The following is a 17,150-nucleotide window of genomic DNA, read 5'->3' as shown; positions in this document are numbered from 1 at the left end:
TTGTTCCCTCTGTGCCTTCTCCCAACTTCTGTTCTCACTAAAACCCAGCTCAGATGCAGCTGCTGCTTTGAAGTCCTTCTGGTCTTCCCCTCATGGAATTACTTCTCTTCGTCCTGTGTTACAACTACACCCTCCACATATCTCCATGATGGCATCCTTCATATTGTGTCTTATCTCTCACTGAGCTGTATACTCTTTAAGGAAAGGGGCCGTGACATTTATTTTTTAATCTGTAATGCGTACCACGTTCACCTGCCACATGTCTGCAGCCATGGACTGCACTGTTGAATTCTATAGAGCCCTGCTTTGGGATTCCTAGGGCAGCCTTGGTGACACTGCATTTCTAAAGCAATTGATGTCAAACAGCAAAGGAAGATGTGCTGTGTGATTCATCCTGGGTTAAAGAAGAGCCCCAAGCTTGGAAAAACAGTCTCATAGGACGGAAAAAGACCACTGATTTGTAGACTTTTCAAGATGAATTGTTTTACAGAGACTCAAAGTTCTTACTTTGTGTTTAACATCCAGACTACTTCTTCAGTTCTTATCCTTGTAACCTTCTGTGAGGCAGTGTAGGAAGTGGGTCGCTTCCTTGCTGATATTTTATTTTTCAGAAGAAGCTATTCTGGGATTTCCTTTTTTTTCTTTATTTTGCCCAAACTGATCAGTTGGGTAGCAACGGACTACTTGTGGAAAAGTGAACTATGTGGCCTTTTATGGGCATGAGCTCAGTAACCTTTAAAAATGATGAATCTTCCATTACTTCCTTTTTGGATGAGTTTATATATGTGTGTGTGTTCCATGCTCTTCAAATCGTTTGAACAGCTTTGACTTTTTTAATTCATATTTTGGGAGATAAAATGTGGAGCCTGAGTGACTCAGCCATTGGACAGAGGAGCTGGTGGCCATGCATGTGTTTATGCATGTGTGGGAGTTCTGTATGTCCCCCTTTAGCATTCCCAGTCTCCACCCCTCACCCCTGGAGCACATTGCGCTGTGCCCCAATGGCAGCCTGCTTAGCAAGAACACTTTCTCACGTCTGCTGTTCTCTGCAGGTGTGAAGAGGCCTCTGTGTGTAAAGTAGGTTCTGGGGACCACATTTGGGTGTTTACCCTTAGAATTGCTTAGATATACATTATTTTGCTTTTTACTCATTTTTGCTTTTTACTTTAAGTGTTCTTGAAGAGTAATTCATGTTCTTTGTCTTTTATTTCATTTAAAGAAAGAATTGCATATTTATTTCCTGGAATATCCCGAAAATTTGTCTTACTAGCTTTTGTTGCTGAAGAGTGAGGATACTCTGTCCTCTAATGGAATCTAGAAATAGGGCAGTCTTTAAAACGATAATAAAACAAACAAAAACAGTCGTGTTCTAAACAGTGATAATGAGTGTTGAAGTGACTTGTTCTTTGGGCAAATACCTGCTGAGAACCACTTGACCAGCTGTTGCTTGATGAACTTGGGATACAGAGTTGAATGAGACGTGGGTCTGGTGCCCTGGAGAAGCTTGCTCTAGTGACAGGGAGGGGCAGGGCACAGAGGGCAGACAGGTGACCGGCTGTAAGTATGGTGTGCTGGTTGTGTAGGCTGTAGGAGGAGGGAGAAGCCACCCTGCTTGGTGGGAGCTGGAAGATTGAATCTCAGTGGGTATACTTTAAAGACTGGAGAATTTGGTCTGACAGGCTATAAAACATTGAATAAAAAACAATATTTGATATTTGGTAACTTGTTGGTAAACACTGTTTTACTGAAGCTTAGGAAAGTGTTAATGGATTCCACCTAAGAAAACGTGCCAGGGTTTTGTGCTTGGGAATGTTACAGTCATGGTGCTCAGTGAAGATATACCTAGGTGCTGAAACATGTCTCAATAAGGAGGGTACAGAAAGACAGGGATTTTGAAAATCAGAGGGAGGAGGTTTTCCAGGTAGATGATCAAGATTGGCTGGGTGATGACAAAGATGAAATGCAAATTTGTATCATTATTCCAAGCGCCCTGAAACCACTCTGTGATGAGAAACACCTCTTTGAGCACCTGTCTCTGCTCCACGGCTCTCCTCACCATGAGGATCCTGGGGGCTGTGCGCCTGCTTCCTTTCCCAGGAGAAGGACCATTTCCACGTTATCTCCTGTGGTATTTTTCCTGCTCCCTATCCTAGTGTTCTCTCTGTCTCTTTCCCACATACTTCACAAGAATTTGAAGTGATTAATAAAATAGTTATAAGAGAGAAAATAGAACTGAAACAAAACAAGAACCAGATGAGTTCATGACGAGGGAAAAGCTAGGTTTCTCACTCCTGGGTTTGTTCTTCCAAATTTCCTTTTCCATTTAAAAGGAGTACCTGCTGTGTGCTGGCCACGTACTAGGAGAGCAAGTCACAGAGATGCATAAGACATGGCATTTCTGCCCCAACAGTGGAAGCAGACACGTGAGATATCATTATAACCTCTGACACAATTGCTATACCAGAAGCATATTCTGTATTCAGGAAAAAATGGGTTGGGTAGAATACAGGAATGAAAATATAAAATAAAGAATTAGGCATATATCTAAAGGTTAAGGTAAGAAAATTCAAGTAGTCCAGCCTCTATGATTCCCACTAACTAACTAGTAATGGTTGTAACCCACATCCTGTTTGTAGGTTTCCCCTTCCTTCCTCCTTGGAATTATTAAGTGTCATGCTGCATTGTTTTTACAACCCCTCCTGTTTATTACATACTTGATATGGGAAAGTCCCACAGGATGGTTGCCGAGTTTAAAAGTACACTCATGCATCACTTAGCAACAGGGATACGTTCTGAGAAATGCATCCTTAGATGATTTTGTCATTGTACAAACATAGAGTGCACTTACACAAACCTAGATGGTACAGCCTACTACACACCTAGGCTCTGTGGCGCTAATCTTAGAGGACCACTGTTGCCTGTGCGGTCCCCTCATTGACAGAAAGGTTGTTAAGTGGCACCTGACTCTAATAAGCATCACCTCGCATGAACACATGTGAGACCCAGGTCACTTTGAAGGTAGTCTCCTCAGTATACAATAAACTGGCAGAAGTTGGAGACTCTCCTTTTTCCCTTCATTAATTTATTTCTTCATTCAACAAATATTGTATGCTTGAAATATGCCAGGCTTTGTGGATACCATGTCCTTGCCCTCCTAGAACTTCAAGTCTACCAGGGGAATTATATTTTACATAATCACACTAATGAATACATAATGGCATTTGTGTAAGTGTTTGAAGCAAAAGACAGAATGCTCTGAGAGAATATAACAAGGAGACCTCTTTTAAAGTAGGGGATTATGGAAGGCCTCAGTAATGAGGCCATATTTAACTTAAAATTTGAAGAATAAGTGGGAATCAGCCAGGCGAAACAGAAGCTGCAGGGAGAAGCCATTAGATGGAAGAAACAGCATGTGCAGAGGGCCTGAGGCAGGAAGGATTTGGTGGCCACAGAGGAATAGAGAGAAGGCTGATGTGTCTGGGACCTAGTGAATAATGAGGGCAAATGGTGTGGATTGAAGCTTGGAGACAGAGGCAGGGCCCAAATCACGTAGGCATTACAGGCTTTGTTACAGGTCTTGCACGCATTGAGAAACCTTTTCTTCATTTCTCTCAAAAGGGTTATACACAACACGCTTCAGAGGCAGTGCTGAACATCAGCCTACTGTTGCTGCAGAAAAGCTTGTCTAGCTTCTATTGTATTTCCTGAATCACTTGTTATAAATGACTTCACAAGCATTGAGTTCTGAGCCTTAAAAAAAAACTCCTTTTGATATTTGATCTCAGATTCCCAACCACGGTTCCTACTCTGCAGATGGGGCAATGCCATTCATGTGCAGCGAGCTTGCTTGTTTTTTTCCTGCATTCTTTCTCTTTTCCACTTAGCTCTTGCCTGTCAAGGAAAGTTTTTGAGTGTCTTATCCTTGTTTTCACCCCCTGCTTTCCTGGCCCCAGACTCCTCCACTCCTGAACCAAAGCCTTTGCTGCACTTTGTCAGTAGAGTCCTGTTTCCCATTATGAACTGAAAATTTAGGGCTCATTTTATATGAGTCAAGAAAAATGACAAATTCTTAGGCTTATTGCAGTTCCTTTTCTATTCACTTCGCATAGTTTTGAGTGACATTTTCTTCTTGGTTTGCCTGAGATTTTAACGTTCAGTTCATACAGTCTTTTCCCCCAGGAATTAAATAATGATTTCAGTCACTTTCCTTTAAAGAAGTTTTTTCTCCATCTAACAAAATTGTTTCCTCTTTTATGAAACACAATCTTTGTTTCTCCTTTTTTCCCCTAGTTTTTTCCAGGATGGACTGAAAGCGGTTGAAAGCCTCAAACCTTCCATTGAAACACTTTCCACAGATCTGCACACAGTAAGTAGCTTCTCTCCCATGTTAGAGCTGAAACAGGTTTTATGCAGCGAACACTTCCGTTTAAATGTTGCTTCCGTCTAACCTTGTGTTTGCATGGTGCGCAGCCACAGGCTAACAGCCCTGTGGTGCCGCTCGGAGTACCGAGTCCTGGTTCCTGTCCTCTGTCTTGTCTTGGTTGGGGAGGCTTTGACTAGTGACAGAGGCATTCATTTCATTCATGTGGAAATGCCCTGTGAACTCCAGCATCTCACCGAACCTCAGTCAGGCTTCGCTCTGTTTTGTTTTTAAAGATCAAACAGGCCCAGGATGAAGAAAGAAGGCAGCTGATACAGCTTCGAGATATTTTGAAATCGGCATTGCAGGTTGAACAGAAAGAGGTGAGGGGGTTTAATTTTGAAAGACCGTGTTTTTATACCTATGTCTCAGAGGCTTTGGGACTGAGGAATGGGGCTATATCAAGCAGCACCAAAACATTTCATTTGTTCTTTCAGTTTGGTTTTATAAAACCATTTTTTAAATATGCTTACTTCGTGGGGGGAGCATGTACAGTAGGCACGGCCTTAACTGGTAGTGTGTAAACCTTTTGCGCTGTCAGTTGCTGGATGAGTAGCTCTTAGTGTCTCTGTCGCACAGACACTGGTTATTCATGCCATTGATTTTCTACCTGGAACTCTGGTTTCCCCTGCCTGACACACGTGGCCTCTGCCCCTGTGGGCATCAGCAGGTGACGGGTGACATCTGAATCTTTCAGCCCTGAGACTGTGTTCCGTAAAATGTCAGGAGACAGATTTTCTTACAGCTGCATTCCAGTGGGCAGAAAACCTTAGTTCTCTTTCATATAATCACTTCTGAACATACTAGCACATTTGTAGTGATAATTAGTATTTGGGGAGCTCATTAAAAAACTATTAAAAAGTACATTTTTAAGGTAATTTTATGATATATTCACTACAGTGTGGATACTGTAATGTGAAATTTAACATAAATTGGTTTCTTTGTCTATAATGTGTCTGAATGTATAGATAGTAGATTTTAGATAAATAACTCTATTACACTACTTAACAGAGCATAAAGTTCATTAGTAGCGGTTTGGCATGATCTATTTTGTTTTAAATTGTTGTACTATTACTGAATATTGTTGTTTTTCTCCCAAATGCATTTACCTTTTGTGACCGAAGTCTAGGAGAGTAAGTAGTTCAGTATTTTAATAAATTGGAGAATTTGCATGCTTTCTTCACGAACTTCAAAAAATAGATATTTCTTCCATGTATATATTAATGGCTAGTAGCATTTTTAATTTTCACGTTTCCTCTTTCAATAGCAGTGGGTTTTATTAAAGCCTAAAGAATTTGAATGCCTAAGTATTAGTGAAATGGAAGTTTTCCGAGTTTACGGTTTAAGCTTTTGCTGTCACTCCTTTGTGAAAATGAGGCAGCTCGCCTTCCCCTTCCACTGCATAGCTGAATTCTCCATGTGCTTCTAGTCTGTCTTAAGCCCCACCCCCGGAGAGCTGCCTCTGCTCACCTGAGCCCCAGTGATCTGAGTTCATATAGCACGTTCTGTTTGGAAGACTTGTTTCAATCACAGCTTATTCCTTTCGGGTTGTTGGCTGTGTCTTCAAGTGCACAGATGCTTTTTCTCTAGCTAGACCTTGAGCAGCTTGAGGATGCCCTCCCGCCTTGTGTGCTTTTCCGGCCGTCAGGTTGTAGTACCATATTGTTCATTTAGTGGGTCAGCTAAGTGAGACATTAGCAGATTGAGGTTGTATGTAGTGCTAGAAATTACCCACAGTGTGGTGACTTCATCCCAATCGGTAGAATGTAAGTTCTGACAGTTTGATATTCCCAAATGTGGGATATAAACAGAAAAACAAAAAAAAAAGAACTTGAGTACGGAGAAAATAGTGGCCTGATTGTAACTAGAAGAAGTAGTGCTAATGTGGGAGGCAGAACGCCATCAAGGCAGCCAGCTCTCCAGTGCACTGGTGGGAATGGTCGAAAGCAGCTCCTGTCTGAGAAGGAGGATCAAACCCCTGAAGTGGAACTCAGGTTTAAAATAAAGGAGAGTGGTTGATGGAGTTCAGTAGTGCTTTGGGCACAATGTAAGAGCCGTGTTTACTTTGGCTGTGCAAAATTAGGTTTGGGAAAACTGGCTGTTGTCAGAAAGCTGGTTATTTATAGCTTTGCAGAAAAGCATAACAGATTTTCCAGCACAGACCAGAAGTCTTTTATGGTTTGTTGTTTCTCTGGGTTTGTTGACCAGCCCACCTGCCCAGACTGCACAGAAGGGTCAGTGAGCCTTGTTTACTGCTCTGCTTGGGCTTTCTGCCCAGAGAGCGAACTCGTCAATCTCCTAGTTGTGAATGTGTTATATTTTCTCTGTATCACACTCTGCATTGCTTTTTGATGATGGTGTTCCATAATTTGGACAGTCTGTGAACACAAGTGCAAGTAATAAGCAAATGTGTGGAAGTTAAATTTTATATATTTTAGAATACTTTTTATCATTGGTCGTCTATCTTGTGTCCCTCCAGTATCAACGAGAATTAAACATTTGGGCATTGTTGTTGTGTAGGCTCTCATTCCCTTTTTTTGGATTCTCTTCTGTGACTTCGAAAACTGAAGGTGTTGATGGATTTTATTCAGTGTTAAAAAGATTCTAACTCTAGGGGCCGGCCCGGTGGCACAGCGGTTAAGTGCGCATGTTCCCCTTTGGGAGTTCGCCAGTTTGGATCCCGGGTGCGGACATGGCACCACTTGGCAAGCCATGCAGTGGCAGGTGTCCCACATATAAAGTAGACGAAGATGGGCACAGATGTTAGCTCAGGACCAGTAAAAAAAAAAAAGAAAAAGAAAGAAAAAAAAGAGGAGGATTGGCAGCAGATGTTAGCTGAGGGCTAATCTTCCTCAAAAAAAAAAAAAGATTCTAACTACATAATTGCAGTTCATAAATATTAGGTAACATGCCCCAGGGAAACTGTGTTGATGGTTAGTAGGAGCCACTTTCCTTTTTATTTCCTTCGTGTACATCTCAAGCTTTGATCTAAGTGAAGAACGTGGCCATTGCATATTGTGACTTTGGGCTGATACTCCTTGTCACTTAGGGCTACACTTTGGAAAGGAGACTGTGCCATTATGATCCCCGTGTCCCCACACCTCTGAATCACTGAAATTCATATTTTGTTCTTGATAATTTCTGCTTTCTGTAAAGAGGTATTTTTCCATAATTTTTTAATGAAAATTTCCAAACTTATAAGAAAGTTTAAAAATTGTTCAGTGAACACCTGTATATGCACCATAGTTTTACTGTTTGGAAAAGATCCCCTCTACAAAGTTAAAACCCTTCACTACTGCTCATTTTTGCGTGAGCCTTTGCCCTGTCAGCCTTACCGTCTCCTGCTTTCCCCATCCCACAAATGACCATCTCAGTGGAGTTCTGCCAGGAAGATCCCACTGCAGGGCTGCCGAATTCTCTGTCAAAGCCTCATTATTGGCATGTGGGCTCTCTGCTCTTTGATGTTGAGAACCCAGACCGTGCACCTGGGGGGAGGGTTCAGGCTCTGGGTTGTGGTCTTGGTAGGTCGAGGTGCTGAAACCACAGTGATTTTTTCCACTTTGGAGATCTCAAGTGTGGTCTCTCTGTCAGCTGTTCTTCCCCCTTTAAAGTGTCCTTGGCTGGCAGGATGTGGTCGAACAGGATGTGCTGTCCTGGTAGCAGAGGCCCATACCAGCTGTAATTTTCTTCTGACTCGGACTTTTATGGTCTGGGCTCGCATATCTCGTCATGCCTGAATCTGGCCTTAATCAGAACCTTCTGGCCAGGTGTCCACTTCCCTGCCTCCTGGGTGGCCTGGCACTGGCCTTCAGTTCTGCCTCAGTGGAAAGATGTGTTCATCGATTCGAACGTTCAGCTGCCATTCTCTCAGCAGTTACCCTAAGCCCAGCACTGTACACACACACGCCAGAATAAGATAGATACAGTTTTTCCTCTAAGGGGCTCACAGTTAGGGGTGAGGATAGAAAAATAATTGGGATACAGTGTGATGAGAGCTCTAGTGGAGGTCAGCTCCAAGAATGAGTGTTTCCTCAGTGTGGGTTGGGCAGGCGTGTGTCAGGAATGAGGGTTTGGAGCATGATTCAGAGTCAGCAGCGTCCTGGCAGGTGGGGACATGTGGACCAGCTTCTGACTGGGACAGGAAGTTCACCTGGGTAGCTAGTTTCTAGCAGATCAGGAGAGCGTGGATTTACTGTTTGATCCTAGGTCTTCCACTTCCTACTGGGATGACAGTGAACAAGTTACTTGACCTCTCCATGCCTTGGTCTCTTCATCTATAAAACAGGAATGACACTGCCACCTCAGAGAGTTGTTACGAGATCTAAGAGAAGATTTCTGTAAAGCACTTAACACATTGTCCTGATAAACAGGTACTAGTTGGTTCATTCATTTGCCAAATATTGATCTCCTAGACTATGCTGAAGAAATGTAGTGACCAAGAAAGACCCAATTCCCCACCTCTTGGTGGTTGAACAGTAATGGATGTGGGAGGTGTTGTCTCCAGTAGATCCTTCTGTCCACTTGACCACCCTACCCCCCACCTCATTGGCTTGTCATCTGGCCCCTTGTCTTCATGACTGCTGTCCACTTTTGCCCTCCTCCCCACTCTGAGTTAGGAGCTGTTGTACCCCAGTCTAGGCTGATCCCCTTGCTCCTGACTCAGGCCTTTTGGGTCTCCCCCAACTCACCCCCTTCCCCTTTCCAGGCCTTCATCAGCACTTTTCCGCCTGTCCTCTCACTCTATGTTGAGGATCTGTCTCATTTCTCAGGTTTTTCCAGGCACTCTACAAGTGCAACCAGTAATACTGACAACAGCCTTGCAGAGCGGGTAGTATTTAGCCACGTTTACAGGTTGCATCAGAGAGAGAGAGGATAAATGCACTTGCTGGAGCTCACTGAGTAGTGTCGGAGCCAGAGTTTAGAACCCTGGTCTGTTCCACTGCAAGTCTGTTCTCTTTGAGCTATGTTATGTGACTTTAATAGCTTATGTTAGAATCTCTTTTAAAAGTACCCAGAAATAATGGAGAATAGGTGGTAATGAGATTTAAAACACTGCTCTTAGACTGTGGCTTAGTGCTTGCTTAGCAAAGCCTCCAGCTCCTAGTTGTGTCCATGTGGGTGGACATACCTGTTGTACCTTGGGAAGATGGTAAGTGAGTCGGACATCACAGTCTTCCCTTGGCAGAGAAACTTTAAGCATCCAGAGGGGACTCCTTGCTAATCCGTTCATCACAAGAATTGTCAGAACACACACTTTCTGAGAGGCGGACAGATAAAGTGTAACAGTTTGATGTTCTACAGTCCTAGGAAGCTTGGAGATACTTTTGATGTTATGAGTAAACCTGTATTTGTGTAATATGTGCAACATCACCCTTTTCCCCCCATTCCTGAAGATTTCAGATATTAAGTCTTATGCTCATCTGGGCAGTTTATGGACCTGATGGCTAACACTCATAAGGCCACACAAAACTTAAGATCATGGGCAGTGCCTGGGATCTGAGAACTAGTCTGGATGTCACAGGGTAGAGGATATGTGGACATTGATAGAACTTTTTGAGAGCCTTCTGAAGGTCTATAAAATGCCCACTCACCCTATGTGCTTTAGACATACAGCCTCCACACGACGAGGCTTTCTCAACCAAGTCTTGGGTCGTCCTTGGCTCTCCTAGGGAAGCACAGAATATTGGAGAGTCTCCGAGAATCAGGGCAATGTGATCCCCCCTGGTCAGTTGCCTATATATGCCTAGTCTGTATGTTAGATTCTTCTTCCCCCAGAAGGAAAGGCTCTTTTTCCTTGGATTATATTCCATGAACCGGAAATCTTGATTATGAAAGGGCTAACTTCCTTTGTGACCCCTTCACTTGATCAGGTGTTGTATAAAACACCCATATAAACAGGTACAGAAAAGCTGTTTTTGTTGGGTCACCTAGAAGTCACCTTGAAGATGCTGAAATAATTAGTTCTAAAGCAGGTTCGATTTTCTGTTCAACAGATTATATTACTCTTATTTATAAATTTGAAATTTTATAGCTTCAGATTTGCCTGCATTTTTTAATTGGTTAAAGAAATGCCTGGCCTAAAGAATGACACAGTAGTTTCTTCCTTAACTTCTGGCATAGAGTCTGATTCTGCTGAAAAGAGGAATGTCCTTTATCCTGTTCATTAGACCTATAAAGAGTCCTGATTAATATGCTTGGCATGAACACTTTTAGCAGTGTTGTCACATGATTTCACCACTTACTTTGTGCAGGATTTTTTTTTCTCCCCAAATCAATAGATGTATTTCTTGGTTGTACAGCTTAGTCTTTGATGGGTTTATTTTTAGTCTTTCACAGATTCATATAGGTGAGCAGTATTTCTCCATTTCCCCTTCATTGCATTTATTCCCAGTGATGTTTAAAGCTGGGGTTGCTCTAAATTTCCAGTGCTAATAGACAGCCCTTTTGAGAGAATGTGGAAACTGGGACCATCCTCCTCTGATGAATGAGCTGTTTGCCCTGGTTGTCTGGAGGCATGAGGGCTGCATGAAGTCCCTGTGGAGAAGGAGGACATTTCTCCTATTTTGGAGTTTGCTTGTTCAGGCTCTATTGTCAATTCAATAATGGATAGCCTGAGCACATTACTGATTTCTCAGATGAAAATTTTTTTTTTCTGTTATCTCATATATATTTCAGAGTTAAAAAGTCAGTGCTAGTGGGGCTGGCCCCGTGGCCGAGTGGTTAAGTTCGCGCGCTCCGCTGCAGGCGGCCCAGTGTTTCATCGGTTCGAATCCTGGGCGCGGACATGGCACTGCTCGTCAGACCACGCTGAGGCAGCGTCCCACATGCCACAACTACAGGAACCCACAACGAAGAATACACAACTATGTACCGGGGGGCTTTGGGGAGAAAAAGGAAAAAATAAAATCTTTAAAAAAAAAAAAAAAAAGTCAGTGCTAGACAGCCCATGTTCATGGATTGGAAGGCTTAATATTGTTAAGATGACACTACTCCCCAAATTGATCTGCAGATTCAGTGCAATCCCTATCAAAATCCCAGCTTTCTTTTTGCAGAAATTGATAAGCTGATTCTAAAATTCATATGGAAATGCAAGGGAAACAGAATGACCAAAACAATCTTGCAAAAGAAGAACACAGTTGGAAGATTCACACTGCCTGATTTCAGAACTTACCACAAAGCTATAATAATCAAGACAGTGTGGTATTGGCATAAGGATAGACATATAGATCAATGAAGCAGAATTGAGAGTCCAGAGATAAACCCTTACGCTTATGGTCAATTGATTTTCAACAAGAATGCCAAGAAAATTCAATGAGGAAAGAATAGTCTTTTCAACAAATGATGCTGAGACAACTGGATAGCCACAAGCAAAAGAAGAAATTTGGACCCCTACCTCACACCATAATAAAAAAGTTATCTCAGGGCCAGGCCCAGTGGCCTAGTGGTTAAGTTCAGCATGCTGCACTTTGGCAACCCAGGTTTGGCCACTCGTTTGTCAGTGGCCATGCTGTGGTGGTGGCTCACATGCAAAAAGAGGAAAGTTGGCAACAGGTGTTAGCTCAGGGCAAATCTTCCTCAGCAAAAACCCCCAGAAAACAAAAAACACCTCAAATTGGATCAAAGACCTAAATGTAAAAGCTTAAAACTATAGAACTCTTAGAAGAAAACATAGGTATAAATCTTCACGACCTTGGATTAGGCAATGATCTCGTAGATGTGACATTTAAAGTACAAACAACAAAAGTAGATAAATGGGACTTCATGAAAATTGAAAACTTTTGTGCTTCAGTCCAGATGGCTCACTGTTGCTTTCAAATAAGTCTCAATTCTGACTCGAACTTATCTGTCCTTTCTCCCACTTGGCCCACTTTATCTTAGCTACACTGTGTCCTTATTTCCCTGGAGGGTGGCCACAGCTGCCACTTTTTCTCTCTGTGCCTCTGTGTGCATCCCCTGTGCCTTGAATACTCTCCCCTTATTCGCTGCCAGTTCTTACCTTCATCTTTAAAGCCCACTTCCTCCAGACTCTCCTGTGGTCTTCTCCATTGGACCTTCACTTTTTTATTTTTTTTTCTGCCTTTTCTCTCCAAATTCCCCCAGTACATAGTTGTAGATTTTTAGTTGTGGGTCCTTCTAGTTGTGGCATGTGGGACACCACCTCAGCGTGGCCTAATGAGTGGTGCCATGTCCACGCCCAGGATCCGAGCCGGTGAAACCCTGGGCCGCAGAAGAGGAGCGCACGAACTTAACCACTTGGCCGCAGGGCTGGCCCCCAACTCTTCACTTCTTGAACCCTCTTATTCGCAGTTGGGATCACATTGATTGTCGTGCATTAGTTCTTTCATTGTTTGGGCAGTGCCTAGTTTCCCCAGTGGTGGTCAGCTGCTTGAAGGTGGGGATGAGACTGGCCCTCGTCTCTTGGGCCATCCCCTGGTAAGGGCACATGGTGTCAGGGAAGGAGCGTCAGAGTGGGAGGCGGAATTCTCCTCACTCTCTCCTCTGGCTCCAACGAGCTCTGCATCTTGAGCAAATCACTTTTCATTGTGCTTCTCTGTCTTCTATTATGAAAGGCACTGGGTCAGGGGTTCTCAGTAACAGATAGAGGCAGATCTTAACCCTGCCTGATTGACCTGTGAACTCTTTGTTCATGTTTTGCTTCCTTTACATCTGTCAGAATTTCCAGGGCCAGCACTGGCAGCCCCTTCCGCTCTCAGCTCAGGACTCCTGCTGCGACTTATTAAACACAGTGGAGCACCTGTTGGATGTCCAGGGTTTCACTGGTCCTTGCCCTTAAGAACCTGAAGGCTGGACTTTCCCAGTTGTGGTGGACTCAACCAGATTCTCCACTGACCAGCGGATGGCGACCCTGAGGCTGAGGCGGTTAGGCTCGGGGCCCTCTGCTGGGATTGATGAGATCAGGAAGGGAATGTGGTTCAATACCTATTATGCGCCGTGTTCACACCTGTGATCTTACGCAAGCCTTCCGGTATTTACCATCCTTACTGGGTATTGTTTTCCAAGGAGGAAACTGAGGCAGGGAGCCTAAGTAACTCACCAAAAGTAAGAGGCAGAGCGGTGAGTTTGTGTTTTGCTTGAAAGCCCTGTCTTTTCCAACACATCGTGCCACCTTCCTTTTTGAGGACTGCTTTTGCCACACTAGGAGCTTCTTGCAATTATCAGGGACTCAAGGCTTATAATTAAGGAAAACCTGTAACTTCCAGGTGGCTCATTCTTTTGGCCAGTTTGGAAATACTGATTTTTGACATTTTCTTCTCCAGCCTAGTAGGTGGCATTTATGAGTTCCTGGATATGAAATTTTTTGTCCCTTTTTTGGTGTAATGAGAAGGGGAAATTTTTCTAATTTAAAGATAAAGTTAAGGGGCTAAGTTTTCTTTATGTACTGTTTTTTTAAAAATTGAAATCTGGACAGGATTAAAAACAACTTTTTGACTGTTTTTAGGATTTACAAATTCGCCAGAGTACAGCCTATAGCTTACATCAGCCTCAGGGAAACAAAGAACACGGAACCGAGCGGAATGGCAACCTCTACAAGAAGAGCGATGGGTACGTGGAACTGTGTTGCTGGAATTTGCACGTGTGTTCATTATTTCTTGTGTCGAAAATTTCTGAACTCTTATTTTTCTCCCATTTATCTGTAAGGATCCGAAAAGTGTGGCAGAAAAGGAAATGTTCTGTTAAAAATGGCTTTCTGACCATCTCCCATGGCACGGTAAGTATTCTCTTTTAATTTGTGGTCTCTGCTACGGTGACATGTGAGTGAAGAACATAGCGAAGTGAGAGGACACAGGTGGTTCTGCCTGTGTCACAGCATTAAGGGTGCATTTTAGAGAATTCCTCTGCTGAGAGAAGCTTGTTCGGTTTCCTTTCCCTCTGCACGCCTGCACCCTCTCAGGCTGTCTCCAGCCAGAGAGAGCCGTGGTGCTTCACAAGAGCAGTCAGGAATACCTGATGAGCCAGATGGTCTTTATTTAAAAGCCTTTGATTTCCAGAAACGAAAAAACCCAGCAAACTTCTCCCCAGCTACGTTTGTCTTTAGAAATTGAACATTGCAGTTGGAGAGATTTCTGCTTCTCCATTAAAGTAAAAACGTTTAAGTGGTCAAGACTCTGGGAATCAGAACTCTAAGAGAAGAGAGATTTCAGTAATTTTATTGTAGAAATCTAACACACTGCGCCAACCTTAAGTCCTTTTTGTATCATCCCATGTTTAATTCCCATGCAGGAAAACTGAGCCCTGTAAGTTAAGCCTATTAAAAACCAATCAGAATTAAATGATTTACTCATCTGGCTTTTGGAGACCAGGGATTTGAACCACAGTTACAAACACAGCCCTTCATACCGCAACCCTCTTTTCCACGGTGGCAAGAGGCGTTTTATCAGCTTTCCTGGTGTGACGAGATCTGGTGAAAGCCACGGAGGCTGGTAGAGATTTTTGAAAAAGTCTAAAGGCTGAGTTGGTTGCTGTTTTGTTGCTATTGAGACACTGGTGGTGGCTTGCATTTCTGTTGCCCAAGCAGGAGGCCGGGTGCTGGGTGTGTATTAGCAGCCTCAGTCCTCTGAGTGGATGGTAGTGGAGATAGCCTGGATCTTCGTCTTTACTTTCCCTCCTCCCACCAGTTCCCTTGGTGACAGGTGGAGCTGGGCAGGAGCACAGACGGGCTTTTGAGGCCCCTATGGGAAAGTCCTGGCTCAAAGGGGATTCCAGAGAAACAGCCCTTCTCAGTACTTAGGAATAAGGAAATAGAGTAAAACCCTACTTGAAGGACGGCCCTGCAGTGTGGATTGTGTTCCACTGGGGCTCTCTTCACTTTCACTGATTGTGCTTTGGGAAAGGAGAGACAGCAGAGCTATCAGATATCAAGGGTCATCTATAGGGATCTCTGGGGACCTCTGGTCTAGGGAATTGAATGTGTCTCTTGCCTGGGCAAGTAAAGGTCATTTCTCTTTTCCAAAATCCGGCCTTCACTGGTGTTATGATCACCTCGTCACTCATGGGACCGTGCAGTTTGGATCCTGATGTATGTTTTTCCCATATAAACGCATGCGTGTGTGTCTGCATATGAGTGCTGTAGAGGAAGGGAAGCAAATTCATTCAGTCACCACTCCTCTTTAAAATTAAGAATGTTAGGCTGGATGATGGCCAGGTTCCCTTCCGGCTCTAAACACCTGTGATTCTGTGATTTGCTTTCAAGTTGTTTTCCACTCGGTTGTTTTAACTCAGGTTTACTGCCTCAGTCCAGAAAATTTCATAAAATAAGACTGAGTTTCATTTCAAGCTTGTTTACAGCTCTTAAGTCGTTTGGTATATTTGCTTTATTAAAGTGTTCCCCTAGACCCAGGGTCTCAGCTTAAGCCAGAGCGGTCCTCCCTCCACAACAGAAATGAAAACAGGCCTGGTAAGCCTCTGCTGGCAGCATAAACTTTGGTTCCCATCACTTCCATTGCTTGAGCTTCCTCCCAAAAGACGTGGAGGCTTAGTTCTCTTTAAATGTCGACAGGTTGCCCCAGTTTTTGGCAGATAAGTACAGTTATAACTAGCTCCACTAGCTTGCTGACAACTCAGCTTGTCACATCACCTGCATATTGAATAAGTCCTTTGTGTTTGGGGGAACCATCTCTAGGGAATCTCTGCTCTCCTGATGCCTCATCCTGCCTCGCAGCCTAGGTTAGTAGCAGCCGGAGCAGCCATTCCCTCCTACCTGGAGGAGTGGCAGGTGAGGGCTCCGTCCCTCTGTCTTGCCAGGAAAATAAGTGGGTTCATGTAGCAGCCCTCCTTCTAGAGCAGAGCACTCCTTTTCTTTCCTTTCTGTTCTGCATGCTCTGGAAGGCAGAATCCTGACACGCCCTGTGCTACCGCATCCACAGAGCGTTTGCATGCGGTGATGTGCATTAGCCGCTACCGAGAACCAGAGTTGAGAGATGCCTTTTTTGTGTGGCTTTGTTTTGATTTGGCTCCTTGTGTGGCTTACCTGTTTAGCCAGCATCTCCCTGAGTATGCTAATTTACTGTCAGGAAAAGGTGCAATTTTTCAAAGTCTTGACTGAGCAAATGGGAATCTAAGAGCAGTACCTGGCACTCAGCATAGAAGTAGCACAGGGTGTATTTGCACTGTTAGCAAAACTGATTTCTTCCCAGGAAGCTGGCAGCCTTTGGGAAATGAGACTGTTGTGTTCTCTACTCTAGCAGAGGGATAATGCTAACATCCGGGATGAATTCAGTGAAAGCCCAAGATGGTATTCCCCGTTAGCCAAGGCTAATCGTGTTTTCTGGCACTGGGAAGAAGTGATCCTTGGGACAAAATAACCCTAATTAGGTATCTTCTTTGCCAAATTCATAGCATTGCCACACCGCCAAAGGCTAGGGACTGTGTTAAGCTGGAAGAAATGTCCGCTGGTTCTCACACAATCTAAAAATTTTTTTAAATGATCATCAATCATGCAGAAAGAAGAAGAAAAACTTCCTTTTAAAGGCCCGACAAGTTGGGAAAAATAGAACGGCCTGATTAAGTATCACAAAGAATCCATGCCTTTGCACCAACACTAAGTCTGTAAGTCTGTTTCTCTCTCCTTCCTGAGTTTTCTACTAAACCGGGGCTTCTCAGATTAGGCTCTTAGGAGCACTGCTATGTGATGAATTAGCTAGTACTCTTCTGTAGCTGCATTAAATGATGTTACTGTTTTTCCCAAATTGCAGCAGGGAGGGAGTTTAAT

General features: G+C 43.6%; 1 protein-coding gene across 5 annotated transcripts in view; it reads left to right on the top strand.

Annotated features, from left to right (window-relative positions):
- ASAP2 (ArfGAP with SH3 domain, ankyrin repeat and PH domain 2) overlaps positions 1-17,150 on the top strand; it is a 177,173-nt gene that overhangs the window by 112,367 nt on the left and 47,656 nt on the right. For all 5 annotated transcript variants that reach the window (XM_046662932.1, XM_046662931.1, XM_046662930.1 and 2 more), the window contains 4 exons: positions 4,291-4,366; positions 4,657-4,743; positions 13,881-13,984; positions 14,081-14,150. In XM_046662932.1, coding sequence (XP_046518888.1) covers positions 4,291-4,366; positions 4,657-4,743; positions 13,881-13,984; positions 14,081-14,150 — 337 coding nt within the window. The remainder of the gene's footprint in view (positions 1-4,290; positions 4,367-4,656; positions 4,744-13,880; positions 13,985-14,080; positions 14,151-17,150) is intronic.

This window comes from Equus quagga, chromosome 5 (genome assembly GCF_021613505.1).
Source record: "Equus quagga isolate Etosha38 chromosome 5, UCLA_HA_Equagga_1.0, whole genome shotgun sequence".
Lineage (NCBI taxonomy): Eukaryota > Metazoa > Chordata > Mammalia > Perissodactyla > Equidae > Equus > Equus quagga.
This window is presented reverse-complemented; position numbering and strand designations above follow the sequence as displayed.